This window comes from Hesperophylax consimilis, chromosome 2, assembly GCF_061612785.1.
Source record: "Hesperophylax consimilis isolate HC1 chromosome 2, BYU_Hcon_1.0, whole genome shotgun sequence".
NCBI classification, from domain to species: domain Eukaryota; kingdom Metazoa; phylum Arthropoda; class Insecta; order Trichoptera; family Limnephilidae; genus Hesperophylax; species Hesperophylax consimilis.
Window position 1 is genome coordinate 29131440 of NC_142837.1, and position 10608 is coordinate 29142047.

Genomic DNA, 10608 nt, shown 5'->3' on the forward strand with positions numbered 1-10608 from the left:
CTGCTTTGTGTCAATTTCTTTCAAACAACTCAGATTTATAATGGAATAAATATTCATTGCGTTGCGTTTTTCAGCTTGGCATACATTTAAAAATACAAAAAAATCACAACTCCTCTTTAATTTTGTCTTGGTAAAATAACAATAAAATGTTAAAGATTTCATAGGGTTTTTTTTAAATTTCTTAGTCTATATTACATGTGATACTTCATAGTACACTGTGATGCAACTTATTGGCAATCATTCAAACTTAATCGGTAGGAGTTTTGGATGGTTTTTTTATAAATATTTGAATTATATTAATAGGTTAATATAACAGATTATAACGCGGGGACAGATCCGTGTGGAAGGACGCGTAACAAGAATTTAAAAATTCAAAATGTTTCGATTTGTAATAAGGTCTGGTGATGATGGAGTCTTTGTTCGCCTAAATTTAGGTTGCTGATGATGTGGAAGCGAACATAGAATCCTTAACGTCGGAACTGAAAGGAGACAGCAGGAGATCGGCAGAAGTGAAGGATTTCTTACAGGCGGCCAAGAGTCTTGACTCTCCAAGGTCGAAGGGTTTTAGCGCCATTGATCAATTCGAATTATTTTTCAAGTTGCTGACAGTTGTTTGAAATAAATTTCTATTTTTCCCAATTATTTCAACTTCCAGCTAGTGTAGATATAATAATATTGTACGTCGTACCTTCGTGGTCAGAATTATGAGCGCTCCGTGATTTAGTCAACTGTACAAACAAACATTAATATCAATACATTAATAGCAACCTTGTGCGTCGAATCGTATTTAGTTTTCGAACATTGTAGCCGCAAGACCCGTCAATATTTTGACAGTAATTTCCCAACCATATACTTTTATGTTTACTATTTAACAATAAAAGCAATTCTTACAAGAGAGCATCGATTTTTTCATTAGTCAGCGGTCGTTCAGACAAACATGTTTCGGCATTTGTTTGACTTTAGTCATCATCGACAGTATTGATTTATTTACGAATATTGAGTCTCATTGAATAGAATTGATTTTGCACTTTTTCTTCAGTCTGGACAATGTACTCTAGTCTTTGCGTCATGCATTTTTCTGTCCGGTGAGTTTATAGATATGTTAAATGTTCGCCAGGCGACAAGCATCAGCACTTTTCAGTTACGCGTGGAGACCCATCCACGTCAGCAACATTTATTCAACTAAATCTTAACTAGCTTTCCAACAGTTATTTGTCAAGTGATAAAGAGTGCATGTCAAAAAATCGCTCCACAAAAATATCCAAAATTTGTAGATTATAATTCCTAATAACCATATAATTTATCGTTAAATGTGTCCCCGAAGAACACTCTAGAGAATTGTCGAATTTTGTGAAATCTATAAAGTCTCATTTATATTTTACAAGTGTTTTAAACTAACTGTGAAGTGTCAAGAGTGTTTTTGCCGAAAAATCAACCATCTGTTATTATATACTGTGCTAAGGCAATTTACAGTACATAGGAGTGAAATACGCAACAACACAGAAGGGAGCCGTGGCAGCGCGGGTTAACGCACCACTATCGCTTGCACATTATCCGGCCGCGGCGCATCGAGTTCGATCCACACACCGGCAAAAAAAAAAAAAAACTTCACTTTTTTTTAAATTAAATTTAAATAAACAATCCTACACCATCTATCTGAATAAATAAGAACTAAATTATTGACAACATCACTTTTAGCCAAAATCACAACCAGGCATAATCATTCTCGCTCTGTGCATTAGTCACGATACTGTGTCTACATTCAAATTAAAAATAAATATTTAAATAAATAATTCCTATAAACATGAGTCGACAGAGGAATGCACAAAAGAAATTAACGACATCTAGTGACGCTGAGGAAGATGACAATAAAATCATTAGTTATATCGATAAAAAGTTTCGAGAAATGAACGAAACAATTAATACGAAACTAAATATTCTGCCAGACATAAAAGACTCCATCAGCTTCATTTCCGCCGAGTATGAAGACCTGAAAAAAATGTTATCTGATTCATTGGGCACAATAAAAAATTTACAAGCTGAGAATGTTAAGCTAAACTCAGAAGTGCGCGATCTTAACGCACGCGTGTCCCACATGGAACAGACAGCCAGGGAAACCAACGTCGAGATCCAGTGCGTACCTGAGCATAAATCTGAGAATCTGATATCGATCGTTAAACAACTTGGAACCGTGATTTCTCGCCCCTTTGCCGAGTCGGAAATACTTAACATTCATCGAGTCCCCAAGATCAAACCAGATTCCAGAAGGCCCAAGTCAATCGTCGTGAAGCTCCCGAGCGTGAGGGCAAGGGATGAAGTCCTGGCTGCAGTCGTCAGCTACAACAAGAAAAACATGAACTCCAAGCTAAATTCAACACATCTAGGCATCGACGGCATCAAATCACCGGTATACGTCAGCGAACACCTCACACCAGCAAACAAGGCCCTGCATGCAGCCACGAGGATTAAAGCGAAAGAAGCTAATTATAAATTCGTGTGGATCCGTAATGGTAAAATACTTGTACGTAAAGATGAAAACTCAGCGCATGTAGTGGTGATTCGCAACCAGGACTCGTTAGCTTCGCTTGCCTGATTCCTACCGTATTTTGTTTAATTTCAATTGGTATATTATCTGTGAATTATGTATACTGACATGGACAACCTAAGAATTTATTACCAGAATTGCAGGGGTTTAAGAACTAAACTTAATGAAGTTTATCTAGAAATACTTAATAACAATTTTGATATTATTATTCTAACTGAAACATGGTTGAACGACTCTATATCTGATGCAGAAATTTTTGGCTCGCGTTATAATGTTTTCAGAAGGGACCGTAACAGTTCTTCTAACCATAAAAGTGACGGAGGGGGTGTATTGATAGCCGTTTTACAAGAGTACCAAACAAACCGCTGTAAGCATTGGGAAAGTACCTTGGAAGACGTATGGGTGACTATCAAATTCAGCCAGAACAAATTAACGAGATGTCTCTATATCTGTGCTCTTTATATACCCCCCCCGTTGCTTGTTGATAATTTTGAATACCTTTTTGAAAAAATTAGCAATGTTATGGAAGGCGTTGGTGAATCGAATTTGTTAATTATAGGAGATTTCAACCTGGCAGGTATTCGTTGGACCCGCAATGAGCCTAACCAGACTCATTTCTTATCTCCAGAAAATTATAATAATGACATCGGCAACCATCTTGTGAACTTTCTTGCCCTAAATAACCTCAATCAATTCAATGACATTGTGAATAGTAACGGTAGAATCTTAGATCTCGTTTTATCCAATTCACATGAACTACAAGTCAGGCAAAGTACCGATATCTTAAGTCGCATTGATGTACATCACCCACCCTTAGAGATTGATTTTAGTTTTGATTTCAAACTAACAAAAATGCTAAAAAATAAAACCTTACTTAAATATGATTTTAATAAAAATGATTACTTTCAATTCAATAAGGAATTACAAGAACTAGATTGGGCATTACTTTTACCTGAATTCATGTCGGTGGACAATATGGTTTCTATATTTTACACTCATCTGAATCGTATAATTGAGAAATGCGTAACCAAAATTGTAAATTGTAATAAGCAGTATCCCCACTGGTACTCACCAGACTTAGTTAAACTTATTAAGGAAAAAAATAAATTTCGAATTCTCTATAAAAAATATAAAAATCCTCGTGATAGAAATTCTTACGAACTCTTACGCACCCGTTGTTCCAAACTCATTAGTAATTGCTACTTTAAATATATTCAACAAATCGAATCGTGTCTGGTTAATCATAATAGCGTTAAAACTTTTTGGAGATTTATCAAACAAAAGAAAAAAAATAACAGTACTATCCCCCAAAATATGACGTATGGAGAAAAAAAGTCATCCAATGGCGAGGAAAGCAGTGAACTATTTGCCCAACACTTTTCATCAGTATATGAGAAAGATAACATAAGAGGCAACGAAGAGACTCAACCTCATCCCGTTTCAATAGATCAATCAAACGGCGTTCTGCACACAGTAAATATTAGTGTGCACGATGTAAAAATAGCAATGCTTAACCTCTACCAGAGCAAAGGTCCGGGTCCCGACAAAATTCCACCTATCCTAATTAAAAAGTGTGCACACAGTCTCGCACTCCCTCTGACTATCATTTACAGGAAATCGTTGTCTTCATCCGTTTTCCCAACAAGATGGAAACAAGCAAATATTGTACCTATACCTAAAAGTGGCGACCTTCACGACGTCACAAACTATAGACCCATCTCCATTCTCTGTTCATTTGCTAAAATTTTAGAAAAAATAATTTGTCCAAGTCTGAATTATCATCTCAAAAATCTTATTACTCCAAAACAGCATGGATTTCTCTCCCAGAAATCAACATCCTCCAATTTACTTTGCTATGTCACTACCTTAACCGAAGCTGTCGATAAAGGTCAACAGATAGACAGCATCTACACTGACTTTAGCAAGGCCTTTGATAAGGTAAATCACAGATTATTAATACATAAACTAAAACGCATGGGTGTTCATGGTACCTTGCTAAACTGGTTTCACTCCTATCTAACTGACCGTGAACAAAGAGTAGTATTTGATGGTTATGAGTCAAGAGGATTAGATGTGCCGTCTGGAGTACCTCAAGGGTCCCATTTGGGCCCGATCTTGTTCCTTGTTTTTATTAATGACTTGTGCGATGTTATTTTGGATTCTAAAATTTTATTGTTCGCCGATGATTGTAAGATTTTTAAAATTATCCACACATTACTTGATTCAATACTCCTTCAAAATGATATCAACAGAGTTTCTAAATGGTGCACTGACAATAGAATGTTTCTGAATTCTTTAAAATGTGTCCACATAACTTTTACACGTAAACGCAACTCAATCTCAACTCAATATTTTATCGACGGTACTAAACTCCAGGAAGTCACAACCATTCGGGACCTAGGCGTAATATTTGATAAAAAACTAACTTTCACACCTCATATCGACAGCATTATTTCTAGATCCCTAAAAATGCTAGGATTTATCAAACGAAATAGTAAAAATTTTCAGAATCCCAAATCAAAAATAACGCTATACAATTCCTTCACCCGCAACGTGTTGGAGTACGCAAGTTCTATATGGAGTCCAACCTACAAAGTTCATATTCAGCGAATAGAGCGGGTTCAAAAACATTTTATGTACCACCTAGCGTATTGTGATAAGCGAGCTCGATCACTTCCTCATTACACCGATAGACTAAATTTCTACAATGTACGCACCCTTGAACAGAGAAGACTAAATATTGATTTAAATTTCCTTTTCAAAATTATTAATGCTCTAATAAACTGCCCTTTTTTACTCTATCAAATTATGTTCAACGTTCCTAGAATTGGTTCCCGACTAATACATTATATTCCGTTACATATAAAAAAATATAAAACTAAGCTGGGGTATGACTCACCTTTACCAAGAATGTGCCGTTATTTTAACGAGACATATAAAAGTCATCCCATTGATTTGTCAATGTCATCACTGGCCACCTTCAAATCAAACGTAAACAAGACTTAAAGCTACCTATCGTGTTGATCTATAAAATAATTACTGTTGCTGTTATGAAATGTATATGTAAGTGTATGTATTTGTGTATACATGTATGCATGTAGGTGCATACATGTACATTATTCTTTACGTATAGTTTTGTGTTCATCAATGTTGTGTTTGTCTGTAATTAGTGATAGTATCAACCAAGTTTAATTAATGTAATTGAATTTCGAGAGCTTTGATATGAATCACTGTTGACAAACCTAAGAAAAAAAAAAAAAAAAAAAAAAAAAAAAAAAAAAAAAGTAGTGTTAATTTAATCTACTCCGCCCAAAGTCCAAACTGACCGGAATCAGTGGGACTAGCATCCCCAATGGGGGTGTATGAATGTGAATGAAGCAAGGAGTCTTCTTGACCATTATCTGCGTAGAAATTCCAAGAAAGTATTAATAAACGGAATATAACATTTTTTATTGTTAGGAATTTATCCACCTGCATTTCTTGTATTAACCCTCGAGTTTCTTAAATACTATTGGTTAAAGCATTTAATAAATAAACTTGTTCAAAAGGTTATCAGAACTCGATTAAATACACAAATTTTTAATACTTTTAAAGCACGTGAAAATTCATGTCACAAGGGTTGTTCGTGAATGGGGTTGCGTGAGAGTATAGCTACCAGCCACAAGGGTAGGTATTGGTTACTAGGGTAGCTCTGAACTACCCTGTTCATAAACTTGCGTTTATTCATACCCCACTGTGTGTCTAATTGTGACTCGGAGATTTTATTTACCAATAAATAATGCCGACCCAGTTTGAACGAATATCAATAATACATATATTGGTATTGATACCAAGTCCTAAGCGGATTGTATTTAATAAGTTCAAGTTGCTGTGGATTTAACAAGTTAATATTTTAGATGTAGATTAAATATTGAATACGTTCTTTGCTTCTACATGATTTTACATCGGATTGATGTATTAAATACACGATACATTTGAAAACGTGTCTCGTGTTAGTTAATAATACAACCCACTTCTTTGTCCATTGTTAATTACGGTCAATAAGTTCATAAGAAGGTATGATCCTTAGAATTTCTTGGGAAGAGGGAGGATATACGACGGAGCTATCAATATGCAATATGCCTTTAATCCTCTCCTTGTGCTTTATTTCCATATTTGTGGAACTTAACCATAGTCTAAAGAAGGTAAACAAAGCTTAGTTGTTCATTTCGAAAAGTCATATTTGTTAAACTGTATCACCTATATCTACAACCACCATTCTAGTGGATAAGGTAAATTATCTATTCTTCCATTTCGATTGGTGATATTTGTGAAAGTGCAGAATATCGACAGCCACGAAAAGGAAGTAAACAACGATTAGTGTTTCATTTTGAAATAAATTTCATTGTGAAACTGGACCATATGCTATACCTACACGCTAGAATTTGTTATTACCCCATTCTGTAAACGTTTCTCAGTACGAGATGATGTAGAAACTTTATAGGGCGTGTTACACGACTGGGAAAACTGTTTTCGTAGTTGTGTCGTCAATGTTTGAAAATTGCTCCCATTTTATGCCAAAACGCCGCTTTTCACCAATAAACTGAGAGACGGCGACAGCTCAGTTAAAAAGTGTGACCATCGATCCATGTGCTCCCGGAAAACTGATATAGCGGGCATTCTTGAACAATCAATAATGCATGTCCCCGTAAAGTAACAATATTTTTTTCTGTACGAAAGTCCTTCATTGGGTTCGCCGCGAATATTCAAGGCCATTAGGCTGGGAATACACAAACTGCTATACGCAGTCAATATCGACAACCACAAGCAGTACCTCCGTGGCGATCTGCAGTTCTCGAAGTTAAAACCTCTTTCGACATAGGCTGACAGCCTATAACATATCAACATATTTGTATCCCAGGCTTAGCTCGTACTACACACACAAGTTAAACACACCTTCAGTCCAAAAGACTTCCTGAACTTCAAACTTGCACTATCCAAAAAGGTTTTCTGGGTGTGATACGATAAGCTCGTGATCCCGTCGTCGCCTTAGTGGAATCTCGCTATTTTGAGCCTTTTTTACATTTCCTTGAGGGTTGCTGTCTTTATATCAGCGTAACGACATATTCGTATGTCAACAAAACATTCAATTCATTCATTGTTCTCTTCAATAGTAAAGTTATTATAATCTCTGCCAGCATTACTTATGTTTTCCGTTCATCAAACTATGTTGATTTGCTGTGTTGTGTAGCTACTCGAAACGACTCGGTGTAAGATTCCGCCTATAATCTAGATTGTACTCGTGTAATATGTGGAATCTAGAATATATGTCGGTTGAATTCCACGCAGGTATAACAAACGTTGTTTTCATTAGCTGGAATACTAGCGGTTTAATGATTATTTGCATTTGAAACTTCAGGAGCTTTACGACTAAAGAACGTGCGGGAGAATAATAACAGAACAAGTAAGCGGACACGGAATAGGTTATGATAATAAATATGTATTTTTAACTGAAATTTATTTTTCAGATAAAACTTATCGTTCTCTTTTTTCGCATTTATGTGGTTCCATGATAATTCAACACACCTTTAAAGAGTGATATAAAGTCATTAGAATCGATGAAAAAAAATTAAAACCTAACCTACTTAACCCAGTTAATAAAGTTTTTGTTTCATCACTTTCCATGACTTTATATAACTTTTTAAAGATGTGATGAATTATCATTTTGATGATTTTTCCGGTCACCTATATACACAGAAATATGATTTATATTTCCATGTATTTTCATTTTTTAATTAATAAGGCAGTACGGATCGACAAACAGTTATATAAAAAATATTAAATAGTTTATTAGTTCTTCTTTTGGCCGCCTGCGGAGTATGTTAAGCTCACAGACATATGACTAATATTCATATGTCTATGGTTAAGCTTTAAGCTTTTTCATGCTTATTTAGGTAAAGTAAAGTAAAATATTGAAGACAATATTAGCGATTTCTAAACGAAAATCTGAAACTGAAAAATCAGAAAAGGATACGGTCACATCTAGGACACGAACCCAGGACCCTTGTCTTTCCGGGACACTGCTCTACCACTGAGCTAATGGGACCCTATCCCCCTCGGTCACTTTTAACTGTATCATACTTCGAATAAGAACTACCAACATTGTCTTCATTTTTTCACCTCACATTTTTATTGGCAACTATCTTTATGTGTGACCGTATCCTTTTCTGGTTTTTCTGTTTCAGATTTTCGTTTACAAATCGCTAATATTGTCTTCAATAATTAAATATTACAATTTGAGGTTTTACTCAATAAAGTTATTCCGAAAAAAAAATAAAGTAAAATAGTTTAATTTTTTGTTTCTAAAGCAGCAGGGGATTAGAACCATCGGATGGGACCTTTTCCCTGATCCCTGATTGTCAACATTGGAACAAACTAAACCGTTCTGGAAAATTATCTCAAATTGCTAAAAAAAAGGTCATGACACGTCACTGCTTTGTGTGTCTTCATACAAGCACTTTCATAAAACGTTTCATAAAACCCGGTTTAATAGTATGTAATGCTGTGTCACTTTTCTGCATTTCTCTATGGACTCTGTGACGGTTTCGCAATAATGTGTCGGCTTAACGAGCTGCCGTTAGTTAAAGGGGGAATTGTTGCTAAGAAAGTATACGGAGGTATCCAAAGATATTAGAAGAACGAGATGTCCTATGAGCAGTTCATACTGTGTGGAATTGTTTTGCCCAGTGTCGCCGGTTTTGTTCACCAATACTACTGCACACCTTCGCTTACGCTAAGGACGTATCGTTTCAGTTGGCACTAATACATAGAACAGATTTCTGTGCGTACACGTCCCGATAGTATTCAAAGTACCCTAATTAGGTAGTACTCCGCGTACGGTCCGGCGGCCAACATAGCATATCTCGTTCTTCTAATATCTTTGGAGGTATCTCATTATTAGTCTTCAGTGCTGCAATACTGCAGTAATCTAGTAAGTGGGTCTATCGCCTGATAAGGTTTCTTCCTGTACCAATTTCTGGTGACTTTTAATAACATTATCACATTCACTGGTACCGTATAAAATGGCTATAGACAATTTAAATAGGATAAAAAAGATTAGGTATTTTATATTTGCTCACACTCGTTTTGTTATTTGAATTCTGTTAAACTGTCACAGTTACTTAGAGCTCCAAACACTGGATAACATTATTATTCATACTTTCAAATAATTGTGAAACACTGGTTCAAAAATTCTTGGTTTATGATTAAGTCTCCCATATATATATATAAAAATATAAAATATTTGTCACTTTAGATGCATATTTGCCCATGGTGGTCGTCAAGGCGGTGTGATATATATATATATTTTAAAGTTTTTATACAGCATTTTATTTTTATTTTTTATTGTTGATACAATATTTCATATTCTAATTCAGTAATGTTGGCCTCACTGGGTTGTTTACCCGTGCTGAGGCCCCCATTTTATAATATAAGAATTTATACATTTAAAAAAAGAAAAACAACATTAAAATAAAGATAAATTTAAACTCAAAATAAAGATTAAAAATTAAAATATAATTATCACACTAAAAGAAAATTTTTAAAAGAGAATGTAAATTTATAATGATTTATGTGTTTGTGCGTGTTTTATATATTTGTTTGTGTTGCGTGTATATGTTTTATTCTTTTATGTTATAGAATTTTGGTAATATTGTAATAGTTAAACAAATAAAAATACACTGTTGCACTTAGCAAAAATCCCACTAGTGCAAAGCCGTGGGTATTATAGTAGATTATAACATTTATATGCTTTAAGTATAAAGTATTATATATTAAAGTGTACATTTTCTTTGAACACAAAATATATAAAATGGAGCTATCAAAATTAACACGGTATGTGAAATGTAAACAAAATGTGACATTTTCAATAAATTTTTACACAAAAAAATATGGTAGGTACCTACTAATGTTTTAGAAAGAAGAAGCTTTATAAAAGTATATACTGCCCAGCTGTAATTTTACTTTGATAATCGTAGTGTTAATTTCAGTAATAAATTCGTAGGTTTGTGTTCTCGATATTATAT

At 34.7% G+C, this 10608-nt stretch overlaps 1 protein-coding gene across 1 annotated transcript; it reads left to right on the forward strand.

The window, feature by feature from the left end:
* The first annotated feature begins 1906 nt into the window (after positions 1-1906).
* LOC149425888 (uncharacterized) lies at positions 1907-2593 on the forward strand. Its single transcript, XM_089643826.1, has one exon. The coding sequence runs from the start codon at positions 1907-1909 to the stop codon at positions 2591-2593; it is 687 nt and encodes a 228-aa protein (XP_089499952.1).
* The last annotated feature ends 8015 nt before the right edge of the window (positions 2594-10608 follow it).

Bases quoted from the DNA above. Each gene is read 5' to 3' on its own strand.
- LOC149425888 (XM_089643826.1), top strand. From the start codon at position 1,907: ATGAACGAAACAATTAATACGAAACTAAATATTCTGCCAGACATAAAA.